General features: G+C 55.5%; 1 protein-coding gene across 25 annotated transcripts in view; it reads right to left on the bottom strand.

The window, feature by feature from the left end:
• The window catches only part of LOC105476399 (pleckstrin homology like domain family B member 1), a 53070-nt gene that overhangs the window by 26054 nt on the left and 13339 nt on the right, over positions 1 to 13677 (bottom strand). For 22 of the 25 annotated variants that reach the window (XM_071075656.1, XM_024791035.2, XM_071075658.1 and 19 more), the window contains 5 exons: positions 9769 to 9894; positions 5532 to 6877; positions 2426 to 2698; positions 1851 to 1991; positions 1608 to 1745 (listed from right to left, as the gene is read on the bottom strand). In XM_071075656.1, the coding sequence (XP_070931757.1) occupies positions 1608 to 1745; positions 1851 to 1991; positions 2426 to 2698; positions 5532 to 6877; positions 9769 to 9894 (2024 nt within the window). Of the gene's footprint in view, positions 1 to 1607; positions 1746 to 1850; positions 1992 to 2425; positions 2699 to 5531; positions 6878 to 9768; positions 9895 to 10278; positions 11797 to 12570; positions 12874 to 13677 lie in introns of those variants that run through there. The other 3 variants (XM_071075661.1, XM_071075660.1, XM_071075651.1) reach the window with 3 other exon arrangements.

Raw genomic sequence — 13677 nt, 5'->3', positions numbered from 1 at the left:
GGTCAGCGGGAAACGAGATTAGGCAGGTTCCTTCTGAAATGCTGAGCTTTATCCCTGGGAGTGAGGCCCTGTGCTGAACCCAGTCACTCCCACCCCTCTACCCAACTCATCTACCCATCCCCAGAGAGGAGGACCCGATCAGGCCAGTTGCTGAGGTTTAGGTGCTTCCTCAGCCTTGGACTCAGGCTGTAAAATACCCTGTGTTATAGGTGGCTCGGGGTGAGGGGAAGAGTAGGGGCTACCCATTACCAACCTCTGATGGGTATCTGAATTTAGGAAGCCCCAGGGGAAAGCTAGGAAGGGTAGCCACTGTGTTGGCAGAGAAGTCCTGTTCAAGCCCTCCAAGACCATGCCCACAACTGGGCCTCCTTGCTCCTTGGCTCCAGAAGGCAGGCAAGGGAATAGGTGGAAGACAGCCTGGTCTGCTGTACAGGAAGCTGCCAGGAAGCTTCCTTGAGTTATCTTATGCTGTCCTCAGACAGTAGCCTAAGACAGCAGCCTAGGCATTTCCAATGGGAAGAACTTCAGTCTGAGCAGCGCCACAGCCAAGCATTTCCCCCACCCTTATACCCCTCCTGCCAATGCCCCCTTGAGTAAAGTTGAGCTACCAGTCCTCCTGCCAATTCCTTTCATATCAAAACTCTGGGGTCCCACACCAAGAAAAGAAGGAGGCAGCATTTGGGGAGAGGCCAGGGGCACGGAGGCACCCATTGAGTTAGTGCAAAAGCGGGCATGGCTCAGCCCTACCTGGGTGGCACTGGCAGTTAGGGGCATGCGGAAAGCCCAGGTCAGTGATTAGAAGGGGCGTTAGTGTAGGCCTAGTTGGCAAGCATGAAGTTAATTTGGCACAGAATTTGGGAGTGTGGTTTTGGGGGCCAGAGCCAAAGCTCCAAAAAAAAACAAAAAAAACCCAACGGGTCAAAGAATTTTTAAGATCCTCAAAACTGAGGGCAAGAGGAAGAAACTCAAAAAATCCAGAAGGAAAATTAAATTATTGGAAAAATACTGTCAGATCCAGAAATAGATGACCCCTCTCCACTTCAGAGCTTTTGGCACGGTGTTGGCCATCCGGGAGTGGCCCCTGCAGGCTGGCACGAAATCTGAAAGGGGCAGGGGCAGAAGCTAGGGTCACCTGGGACAGGAGGCTGCAGATCCTGAAGGCTCAAGGGAAGCAGAGGCCCGAGGGTCATCTCCCAAAGATCACAATGTAAGCACTTGTGGCATGCTTGGAGGGAGATGTTCTCCAGATGGTGGGACCCAAACTTGAATCACTCCCCAGTGTCAGTCCCTCGGGCTGTGCTCACTGCCCAAGAAGGGGCTTTGGCACTTCCTAGAAGGGCCTTAAAGGGCCTAGGATGGCAGGCACCCAGAGGTAGCACACAGACCCAAACAGAGGAGACCCCAGACACCAGCCCAGCCCCTGACAGTGCCCTCCAAGCTGGTACCTTCCACAGAGGAGGACAAGTCACCCTGTCCCTGGAAGGCCACAGAGACCACTTGTACTGCAGAATGGATGATGAGGTGAGGGGTGCAGGGCCCCAGAGAAGACGTTTCTCCTCTCCCAGGCCACTGGTACCCAGTACTAAGCCGGGCCAGGTGTGGGTTACCTTGTCCCTCTCCTTCTGGATGCCTGTCTCCAAGGCCACCAGCTTCTCTTGCAGTTGATCCACTGCCTTCTGCTCCTTCTGCAGCAGTGCCCGCTCTGCCTCCCTCTCTCCCTGCAGCAGTGCTCGCTCCATTTCGGCCTGGGGGCAGACACCAGGGTCCCCATCAAAGCAGATGACTGTGGCCCCTCTCTGGGGCCTTCAGTTGGCCTAGGGAAGAGTCTAGCTAGGGCCTTCATGGCTCACCTCTCGGGCTGACTCCTGCAGCTGCTGCTCTAGCTCCTTCACACGGACCTTGAGCTGTTCCACGCGCCCCAGCACCTGAGCCCGCTCCTCTTCCAGGGCTAGCACCTCTCCCTGGAGCTTGGTGCTAGGTGTGTCTTCGTGCTGGAGGGGAGGGAAGCTATCAACTGAGGAAGCCTAGAGCTTTTTGGAGTCAGACCAAGAAAATGGATCACCTGTTCCTCCACGCACTTGCTGAGGAATAGCTGGACTGAGACAGGAGGCTAATTCCCTGCCCCCCCACCCCTACCTTTGAGGGGAGCAATAAGGGCTCTGCTGAAGATAATAAAGATTTACCACTGAGTGCCAGGCCTGGGTGGAGCCCCATGGAAAGGCAGGTCATAAAGCATATTTATAGCTTGGGAAGCTCATCAACACCTCCCTTCTCTTCCTTGTCTCATTTCTGCACCTCTGCTCTCGAATCTCTTCCCAAACTTGATCCTTCTCCTCACTGGACCTTGGCATTCAATACACTAGCCTCTTCTGCCCCCAGCAGGTCCAACCTCAGCCTCTTTGTCTTGCCTACCCCTCCATCTCACCTCCTGCTGGGTGCTCTCAGTGCTGCTGCACTCCTCCTTGAGATTTTCCTCATCTGAGCGCTCCATACTCTCCCACAGGCGTTGGGTGGCAATTCCAGGCTCCTCGATGCTCCGCCCAGAGGCCCCTGCAAGGCCTCGTGAGGGCCTCCGGCCTGCCAGTGCCAATGCTACGGTGGCCTCCCCAATGCTGGGGAGCTCCCCGGCCTCAGATCCCCCATCAGCCCGGCTGTATTCGGCACACAGGTTCAGGATGGTCTCCAGGCGCTGGCGTTCCTGGGGAGGATGGACAGAGCAGGACATGAAGGGGAGGAAGTTGAGCCCTGGTGGGGATAGCGCCAGGTTCAGTATCCTGTCAGGAGGGAGAGCAAGGTTACTGGTGGCTAGGTCATCAGTGTCAAGTCAGGAGATGCCTGACTCCAAGACCTGGGGGAGGCAGAGGGAAATAGGGTGCCCCAGAAGTGGGCAGGAAGAACCAGGCTGTTGTGCCATGTGGACAGGTGCCCCACTTCTGGGGCAGCCCCTTCCGTCTTCCTGTTCCTTTCTTTTTTCAATCTACCCCAGGACAGGGCTTCCTCATGGACACAAAGGAACACACCAAACACATACGGAAACATATTGTTAAGTAGACTACAGACCACAATGAGACACAGATAAACTCGGGTGCTCGTCCTAACGCAGGTACACACAGAACTACAGACACGAGGACACACACTGACACACCAGCATTGATGCACAGGCACACAAGGACACAATATGTGCCCTGGACTTGCATTAATAAGCAGGTACAAAGACACCAGCCCTGACATGCACAAATGCACACTGATGCACACTCACAGATAAACACAGTCTAGCATACAGACAGGTGGGCACGTATGCAGACAGACAGGGCTGGAAAACAGACCCACAAGCCCACAGGGACCAGACACCCAACCACAGACACACATGGAGAAGAGGTAAACCAAGGACATGGCCCTCTGTCCCCACCTCAGCTCCAAGTTACCTTCAGGCAGCCCTTGGCTGTTTATCAGCAGGATGGGCTGCTACCAGTCCTTGAATGCCCAGGCCCATGAGTGAGTACTCCCATGGCCCTACCACTTCATCCACCCCTCTCCACATACACACCCACCAAGATACAGTCACCTCTCAGGGGCCTAGGAAGTAAAGGAGGGATGATACAATCGCATTCCTGGTCTTTGTCGCCTTCTCCTGCAGGCCTATCTATAGGCCTGAAGCCTGGCTTGTGAGGCTCCCATGGCTCTCTAGGGTTCCTAGATCTCCTCAAGTGTCTCTCACCACTTACATTTTGGCCATGAACCCAAACCGCAGGAAGTGGAGAGAAGGCTGGAGAGGCGTTCTCATACACTTACCCAGCTTCCCTCCTGTTGCTTGCCCAGTTCCATGGCAAAAAAAAAAAAAAAAAGGAACAGAGCCTCGGCACCTGGGAGGCTGGGCCAGTGCCTCCGCCCCTGCCCCAGGACCCAGATAAGCAGCCTGGTTGCGGTGGGAGGGGCAGGGCGGGCAGCCTCCAAGACTTAAAGTGGCAGGTGAGGCAGGTCAGGACTAGTGGTAAGATGTGTGCTTATGTGTGGGAATAGGGTTGGGGAGACTGATGGAGGAGTTGGGGGAGACTGTGCCTGCCACTCTGCCTGTGCCAGGCTTACTGCCCCCTCTCCAGGATGAGACCCCAGCTTAGAATGGCCATGCATTCCCATCTAGACCAATGCAAAAACAGTGAAGAGAAGATGCAGCAGGCCGGGCGCTGTGGCTCAAGCCTGTAATCCCAGCACTTTGGGAGGCCGAGACGGGCGGATCACGAGGTCAGGAGATTGAGACCATCCTGGCTAACACGGTGAAACCCCGTCTCTACTAAAAAAATACAAAAAGACTAGCCAGGCGTGGTGGCGGGCGCCTGTAGTCCCAGCTACTCAGGAGGCTGAGGCAGGAGAATGGCGTAAACCCGGGAGGCGGAGCTTGCAGTGAGCTGAGATCTGGCCACTGCACTCCAGCCTGGGTGACAGAGCGAGACTCCGTCTCAAAAAAAAAAAAAAAAAAAAAGAGAAGATGCAGCAAAGGAAAAGACGGAATCTGCCTCATCTCACCCCCATCCAACACAAACACACAATCCTATACCCTCATCCAAAACTGTCCCAACCTCTTCCAAAAGCATCTCCAGATGCTTCAGTTCTGGTTCTCATCAGTTCTGATTCTCCTCCTCAAACCAGTCCCAGGGTTCCTGCTCACCTCCCAAAGAACCCTGTTCTGCTTGCAAGGACAGAGGGCAGAATCCATTCTTCTGTACATGGGCTCGACTGTGTACACACCAGCCAGAGCCCCTTAAGCTCCCTGAGTTATCTGGGGAATCCTGGCCCCGACCCAGCTCAGATGCCATCTCCAGGACAGCTGCCTAGAGCCACACCCGGCCCCTGCACACACCCACACGCATGCACACGGACGCACACAGTCACAATTACAGAGGCTGGCTAACGGTCAGGCCAGGGTTGCCTATCCTGCTCTGTCCTTCTTCCCTGCCACCCACACTCCTAGATGATACTGCCTGGGCCAGGGTGAGCAGCTCCCACCCACTTGTAGAAGCCAAAGAGAAGCAAAAAAGGACAAGGTACTTTTCTAAAAAAAAAGTCTTAGAGTCAGGAGACTTGGGTTCCAATTCCAGCTCTGCCAGAACTTGCTGTGTGACCTTGGACAAAGCCATTCCCCTCCCTGAGCTTCAGCCTACTCAACCTACTTCAACTTGCTTCTCAAACTGGGAGGTTCAAGGTCTTACCATACCTGTGGTATGTTTTCCTAGAGCTTCACTGTGCTTGAGTAAACAATGTGAAATTTAATTTATACATTAAAACAAATGCTATGTTGAATAAATGCAAAATTAGCACGAATTTAAAATAAAGCCTTAGAAATTTCAAAAGAATTTCTTCTTCAGGGCACCAGAACCATAAGATATTGATCACTAAAGTGTATCCTGGAGGTGGGGAACCTTGAGAAGCCCAAGCCCTGTTTGAGGGCCCCTCCCGCTCTGCCAGCTGGCCTGCTCGAGCCCTGGCAGAGACTCTGCCATGGACAGTGGCAAGCCTCCCTGGCACCTGCTCACCAGCCTCTCCATCTCCTGCTCCCGGAGCCGCTCTTGGCGCTGTCGCCGGTGGTACTCCAGGAGGTCGTCCTCATTGTCACTGATCTCTGTGATGCTATTTTTCCGCTCCCTTGTGACAGGCACCCGCAAGTCCCCGCTGGAGAGCTTCCTCTGGACACAGGGACTTTGGCAGGGTGAAGCCCCAGTAAGAGAGCCCAGACTGTAGGCTGGGCTCAGCCTGCCACTGAAGCTGCCCTTGCGGGGTGCCAGAGACTCACCCAGTGTGGGTGAGGGGCTCCGTGTCCTACGGCCTCGTGCCCCCAGCGTCAGGGAGAAGTCCTCTGGTGAAGCCCCATGGGCTGCCCAGCGCCGGGGCCGAGGACTCTCTGCCACTTCCCTGCTTAGCTTGGGATCTGGGGTGGTCCGGGTGGGCAGTGGGGAGAGGGCTCGCCGGGACAGAGATGGACTTAAGGGGGGTAGTTCTCGCATACTGTCCAGGCCCCGCCGGCCCAGGCGGGGACTCTCAGGAGGCTGCAGGGTACGAGTGGCTAACCCATCTGAAAATGTTCGGCCCACCAGTTGGCGTGAGGGGCTAGTTGTTAGCACCCGCTCACTGCCTGGAGGCTCACGGAAAGGGCTGGGAGGGCGGTCCTGGAGTGTGCCAATCTTGTTTCGGGGAGCAGGGACTGGAGGCTGGAACTTAGGGCTGCCAGGAATGCTGGTGGGTTGACTGAGAGCACCAGAAGCTGGGTATTCACTCAGGCTGATGGCCACCACAGGCAGCTGCCCACCCAGCCGGGGGCTCTCAGTGGCTCTCCGGGCCTCCGCCAACACAGTAGCTGCAGGGCTGTCTGTTAGCAGACCCCGGAGGCCAGGGCTGGGAGGCCTCTCATGGCCCCCTTTCCTGCTCAGCCGAGGACTCTCAGAGCGAGCACCACTTGGGCGGGACTGTGGGGGCTGCAGGGCCAGATGGTAGCTGGAGGAACGGGCAGGTACCAGCGGGGGCACAGAAGGTCCTGGCTCTTGCCCACTGGGTGAGTGACTGGCACAGCTTCCACTGCTGGCTGGTGAGGAGAGTGGAGAGAAGGCTGGAGAGGTGTTCTCATAGCTGGAGCCCACAGACATGGCACCAGGGCTGGTTGGGGGAGACAGCAGGTAGCGCCCACCATTAGCCATCGGCGACAGTGGAGAGGTTGTGGCAGGCTTCTTGCCAGCAGCTCCAGGCTCCTCTAGCACCAGTGAGTCCATGATCTCTTGCAGGTCCTTCTCAATAGAGCTCACCAGGGAACTGTGGCTGGCACAGGCCGAGGGTCCCCGTGTTGCAGGCTGTGGGGTGTGGTTCCCATTTACCAGACTTTCTGATTCTGCTGGAGGGAAATGCAAAGGTCTTTGACTTTGGGGAGCTGCATATGCATAAGAGCCAGGGCACTAGCCTACTTCCTCCTAGCACAGTGAGACTAACAGAGCTCTGGAGAAGAAGCCAGGAGATCTGGTTCTGGTACCACCTAGCTCTGCCACTGACCTGCTATGCAACCTTAGCCAAGTCACTTGTCCTCAGTTTCTCCTTCTGTAAAGGAAGGGAATTGGCAGGGCCTTCCTGCCTGTGACTTAAAACAGTTAACAGTGATAGGCACTCTAAGCCTATTGTTGTCAATTCACCCCAAGACTAGACTCCTCCAATCTATATCCTATATCCCTCCTCAAGAAGGGCAGGTAAGCCAGGCACAGTGGCTCACACCTGTAATCCCAACATTTGGGGAGGCCGAGGTGGGCAGATCACTTGAGGACAGGAGTTCAAGACCAGCCTGGCCAACATGGTGAAACCCCACCTCTACTAAAAATACAAAAAATTAGCTGGGTATGGTAGCACACGTCTGTAATTCCAACTACTCAGGAGGCTGAGGTACGAGAATCACTTGAACCCAGGAGGTTGCATTGAGCTGAGATCACTCCTGCCTCCTGGGTGACACAGCAAACTGTCTCAAAAAAAAAAAAAAAAAAAAAAAAAAAAAGAAGAGGCCAGGCATGGTGGCTCACACCTGTAATCCCAGCACTTTGTGAGGCTGAAGTGGATGTATCACCTGAGGTCAGGAGTTCGAGACCAGCCTTGCCAATATGGTGAAACCCCATCTCTACTAAAAATAAAAAATTAGCCAGGTGTGGTGAAACGCACCTGTAGTCCCAGCTACTTGGGAGGCTGAGGCAGGAGAATCACTTGAACCCAGGAGGTGGAGGTTGCAGTGAGCCGAGATCGCGTCACTGCACTCTAGCCTGGGCGACAGAGTGAGGCTCCATCTCAAAACAAAAAAAAAGAAAAGGCTGGGTGCGGTGGCTCAAGCCTGTAATCCCAGCACTTTGGGAGGCCGAGACGGGCGGATCACGAGGTCAGGAGATCGAGACCATCCTGGCTAACACAGTGAAACGCCGTCTCTACTAAAACATACAAAAAACTAGCTGGGCGAGGTGGCGGGCGCCTGTAGTCCCAGCTACGCGGGAGGCTGAGGCAGGAGAATGGCGTGAACCTGGGAGGCAGAGCTTGCAGTGAGCTGAGATCCGGCCACTGCACTCTAGCCTGGGTGACAAAGCGAGACTCCGTCTCAAAAAAAAAAAAAAAAAAAAAGAAAAGAAAAAAGAAGGGCATTATAAAAAGAAGATGGGCACCTGCTGCAGAGCTGGCCAGAAGTTCCAGGGGCTCCTAGTCTAATAGTATGTCAGGGCCTCCCACCATAGGAACCAGAGGCCCAGGATTAAAAAAAAAAAAAAAAAAAGAAAAAGAAAAAGCCTCCAGGGCTGGGCGAAGGGTGTGTCTTCATCCAATCAGAGGTAGGGGAGGGAGCTGGTGCTAATGGCTGGTTCCTGGAAGCCAGGCTGCCAGCAAGGAGGTGAAGCTCAGTGCCTCCAATTATCCCATTAAGCCATGCCAGCAAGAGCCTGCTTTTGCCATGCCTCAGCCCTAGTCAACCATACAGGAGTCCCTGGAACCACTGCCCCAAACAGCTAAGGGAGTGACATGACAAGGCTGGGGTGAGGGCAGGGTAAAATTAACTAGGGAGTAAACTGGGAAACCAGGCTTCTGAGCCCCCAGAGGACTGGAAAAGATTGAGGGTGGGGAGAAGAGAAGAGAAAGACTTTGCAAGACTGAGTCTGGGTCCAAAATTATGGGGACTGTGTGGGATATAGTCAGAGGGGTTGCCATGGATACTGGTAATCCCAGTGACCACTCACCTTTCTTTTTTTTTTTTTTTTTTTTTTGAGACAGAGTCTCGCTGTGTCGCCCGGGCTGGAGTGCAGTGGCTGGATCTCAGCTCACTGCAAGCTCCGCCTCCGGGGTTTACGCCATTCTCCTGCCTCATCCTCCCGAGTAGCTGGTACTACAGGCGCCCGCCATCTCGCCCGGCTAGTTTTTTGTATTTTTTAGTAGAGACGGGGTTTCACCGTGTTAGCCAGGATGGTCTCGATCTCCTGACCTCGTGATCCACCTGTCTCGGCCTCCCAAAGTGCTGGGATTACAGGCTTGAGCCACCGCGCCCGGCCGACCACTCACCTTTCTTCAGGTCCCCAGGCTATCCACTTAGGCTGCTGCTACCACCCCCCTAGGTGTACGTGACATCCATGTCCATCTGTCACCTGTCACCCCATAGCCATCTAAATGCCAGCGCAAAGTCTGAGATGGTAGACCCAATAATAGCCTCCTGGTCTGCACCCCATCCCCTATGCAGCTGGGCTGAGGGGTCCTGTGTTGGTTCCCCAGAACAATCACCAATTCTTTTCTGGGGATCAATAATTCACACACAAAATACAGCTGCTCCACTGAGTTATCAGCGGGCAAGGCATAGAGTGAGGGTTGGGCGAGGCCCAAGGACATGATCCCCACCACAGCTTACAGGGAGTTCAACCTAATGCTTCCTTCTGCCCCTCAGGACACCCTAGAGGGTGAGGCTCCCTGTGGTGACACAAGTGGGCCAGAGTTCCAGACACTGAGTGGCAACCTCCAGGGCAGTGGGGTATAAGCTGGCAGAGCCCGCCATCCCTTAAGACACATAATTTCTCAGTTTTACCTAAGCAGCACTGCCTTGGTTAGCTCTCGGTGGTCCCACTGCCTGGCATTCTCCACCAGCCCATGGCCGGTGGCAGTGAGCCCAGACCTTAGGTATTGTCTTGCCCTAACACTCCAAGTGTGGCTGAAATGAGCAAGGAGGACTGCTGAAGGAACACCACCAACCCAGCCCCCTGTGCCCCCCCCCACTCTGGTACCTACCAGGAACAGGGCTGTAGGGGGGCCCAGGGGCTCGGCCCCCTGCTGGAATCATGCTTTTCATCCACTTGGCTTCAGCCGGGTGGTTAAAGCGAAGGAAGGTGGACTGACCCAGGCACAACATGCAGCCTGCAGAGAAAGCAAACACTTGAATACCGGGTGTGGTGGCTCACACCTGTAATCCCAACACTTTCAGAGGCAGAGGCAAGTGGATCACCTGAGGTCAGGAGTTCGAGACCAGCCTGGCCAATGTGGTGAAATCCCATCTCTACTAAAGATACAAAAAATACAAAAATTAGCCAGGTGTGGTGGTGGGTGCCTGTAGTCTCAGCTACTCAGGAGGCTGAGGCCAGAGAATTGCTTGAACCCAGGAGGCAGAGGCTGCAGTGAGCTGAGATCACGCCACTGCACTCCAGCCTGGGTGACAGAGCAAAACTCCGTCACACACAGACACACACACACACACACAAAAATGTTCAGCGAACACCAACACCCCTGTCCCCCAACCCCAACCTGTATGCATGATCCATCTATCTGCCCCTTGGGGAGAAGGGTAGAAGAGTCAGTCTGAGAGGCAGCAACTTCCAGGGTCACACAAAAAAGCTCTGAGATAGGGAACAAGGGGAGAAACCATAGATCAGTCCGATGACCTGGGGGGGTCCTGAATTTGCTCCCACTCTTTATTGTTTTGTGACCTTAGGAGAGCTGTGTGCTGCAAGTCTAGGGTGCGATCACCACCTTTCTTTCTGACTAAGCACCTTCTGCATGCTCCCTGGTCTCCCCTGGCATCAGGCCAAGACTAGGCCACTGGGCCCGGCCTCAGCCAAGCACATTCCCGGGCAGTAGACACAAGCCCAGTCCTGCCCAGGAAGTGTGAGCACCTGGAGGGGGAGGGCATGTGGGAGCTGGAAAATGTAGCCAGGGGCACCAGGAGTGTGCACAGTGGCAGGTGTGCCCACAGGCATCTAAGTGTAGCTGGCAGAACTCCACCTCCCAGCCACACCAGGTGCTGGCGGGCTCCCGCAGAAGATACTATATTGGGAGAAGCCAGAGCCCTGTTGCTCTCTACCACCAATCCTTCCAATTTGTCCACACCCCTGGCCCCCGGTCTCAGCCTTGTGTCTACCCAATCTGGTGCCACTTGGCACCCCAAGCTTCACGTCAGTCTAAGACTGGCAGAGGAGTCCACATTCCTGGACGCTGAGACAGTTCAGCTCAGGCAGGCCACAAGGGCAAGGGGCATCCCAGGCCACGTGGGTACCTTGGCAGGTCCCTAACTAAGAAGCTCAGGAGTCTGTTCCTGGGATCCTGGGCATTGCTTGGGTTGGGGGTTTAGTAGGCTGAGAAGCCCATGGCAGATAACCATAGTGGATAAAGCCACTCACTATCCTGGCATACACAAAGGCCCTCCCAGGTAGCCAGATACCAACAATTCTAAAGGATAGAGAGGGAGCCTTCCCTGCCAAGTCACCAGTCAGAGAAGAGGATCCCACAGTATTCATAACTGGAATAAATGATAGCCAACCACACTGTCCACATAATTACAACCACAGCTGTTTCAGAAAAAGCCCTGTCAAGCCCCTCCCCCTCCCTTTAGCCATTTAACAAGCTTATTAGTGATGAGTTCACAGGGTCTAGACAGACCCACTCAACCCAGGGTCATGGGTGGTGGGGATCAAGAGCCTGACCACACAATCCAGGCCGGGAAGGAGGTGGGGAGTCTGAGTGGATTCCAGTCCAGCAGTGCCAGGCCCACCCAAGTAGGATGTAGGCATCTAGGGATCCTTCAGTTGGGCCCCTATAGCTGTGTGTTTTCTGCCCCCTCCTCAGCCCTTCACTCTCCCCCACATAAGGGGGTGTGGCCATGCTGCCTCTGGGCTATAAATAGTGATGCCAGGCACCAGAGCTGGATCCATATTAATAGAGCAGGCAGGAGGGCAGCAGGACTGAGAGCAACCCAGCTCCTGCCCAAATTAACTTTCTATTTGCATGCAGAAGCTTCAGGCATTGCCCCAGTGCTGGCCCCTACGGCCCCTAGGGGTCTGGCCGGCCTGTTTCTGGGAAGAAGCCTCCTCTCTGCCCACTCCCACCCCACACCCCCAAAGGCCAGCCCTTTCAGGGAGCCCAGGAACCCCTGCCCATCCTGCCAAAGTCATGGTCAGTGTCCCCCATGCCCAGAGGGGATCAGGGTCCAGCTGTGTGCAGGTGGGTGGAGGAGCTGCACATCTGGAGGGGAAAAACTAGGCGAAGGAGAGGGTGAATCCTATCTGTGAGAGATGCAGAGGAGAAACACCAACACAAACAGGCTCACACTCATACACACTCATAGTAACACAACAGACTCATGGGCGTACATGCTCACACACTCTCAGAGCTACTGTCACTGCCTCCCTGGTCACACAAATAGAGTGGACTGGCCAAAGGGAGACCGAGTGAAGGGAATATGGGAGGAAGGGCCTTGGTCCTTCCTATCAGAGACCCTCCTTGGCCATAAGGTAGACTCCCCTCATTCTGACCAGGACCCTTTAACCTCATCTGAGGGAGGTGAGTCCTAAGGAGGGGACTGCCGGAGCGCTGGGGAAGATAAGGTCTACCGACTGAGAAGTGCCCCCAAGCCCAGAATCCCCATTTAGAAATGTTCAGGGAACACACACAATCGAGTCTCTCCGCCTCAAGCTCCCAAAGAAGGTCAGAGGACCCCATGCCCCTCCTCCCGCCCACCCTCCTCAAGACGCCCCTCCCAGCCTGAGCTTCTCCAAGCTTGGCGGCTTGGGGGCTGTGGCTGGCCCGGGGCTGAGGACTCACCGCCGAAACCGGACCTCCGGACCGCTCGTCCCCGCTAGCTCGGGTCCTCCAGGTCCCGGGCCCGCCCGGGGCCTTTGAGGGGGCGGGCCGACCTCCCGAGCCGCCGGCTCCAGGATCGGAGCGAGCAGCGAGGCAGCGAGCAGCCGCCAATGCCCGGGGAGGGGCGGGCCGGCCACCAGCGGCGGGGGAAGGGAGCCAGGGAGGGAGGGACAAAGGAGAGGAGGAGGGGAAGAGGAAGTGATGGAGGAGACGAGTGGAGAGCTGGATGAAGAGGGCGGGGCGGGAGGATGCAGAAAGGCAGCCGGCTTGGGATCCTGGACCCGTGGCAGGAAAAAAGTGGGCGGGAAGGAAAGGTTCAAGGGAGGTGACTGAGTGAAGGAAAGGTGAGAGGTAAGTACAGAGGCCAGAGAGTGAAGAGCCAGGGGCCAGGAGTGAGGCCAAGCAAAGGACAGGGTCTCATTCCCAGCCCCCTGTGGTAAGAGGTCAGTGGTAGCCAGGCTGGCCGGCTCTAACTGGCTGTAGTACCTTGGGCCAGTCACACCCTCTGGCCTTGGCTTCCTTATCTACAGAAAGTCAGCTCTGACATTCCATGTCCACATCTGAGGGAGAGAAGGAGAGGAAAAGAGCAGGGGCTCTACAGGTCCAGCTAGGTCACTAGGTCCTGCTCTGGCCCTTAGGCTGTCACTGTAACAAGGTCACCCTAGGAGTTCAGGCCAAAGCAGTGCTCTGTACAATGCAAGCACTCAGCCCACCTCCTGTCTCCACCCTAAACACCTCCTCTTCCGGCCCCACTCCCCGTAGCCCAACCCATGACCCAGAGTGGACCAAGGCACTGCCCTTTCCAGCCAGCCAACTTCCTGGGCCCTTGGAAGCCAGCCCGCACCCCAGCCACAGCCTCCAGTTGTGCTAGACCCAGCAAAGAGCCCTCCGACCCCAATAAGGTACCCATCCTACTTGGGAAACAGATATCTGGAGCCCCCAAAGTCAGGCTGAGATTCTGAGTCAGGCAGGTGTTTTGTTTTGTTTTGTTCTGTTTTTTTGAGACGGAGTTTTGTTCTTGTTGCCCAGGCTGGAGTGCAATGGTGCAATCTCGGCTCACGGCAACCT

Source organism: Macaca nemestrina, chromosome 12, assembly GCF_043159975.1.
Source record: "Macaca nemestrina isolate mMacNem1 chromosome 12, mMacNem.hap1, whole genome shotgun sequence".
NCBI lineage: Eukaryota > Metazoa > Chordata > Mammalia > Primates > Cercopithecidae > Macaca > Macaca nemestrina.
The sequence above is the reverse complement of the archived record's forward strand: the minus strand, read 5'-3'. Positions and strand labels throughout refer to the sequence as shown.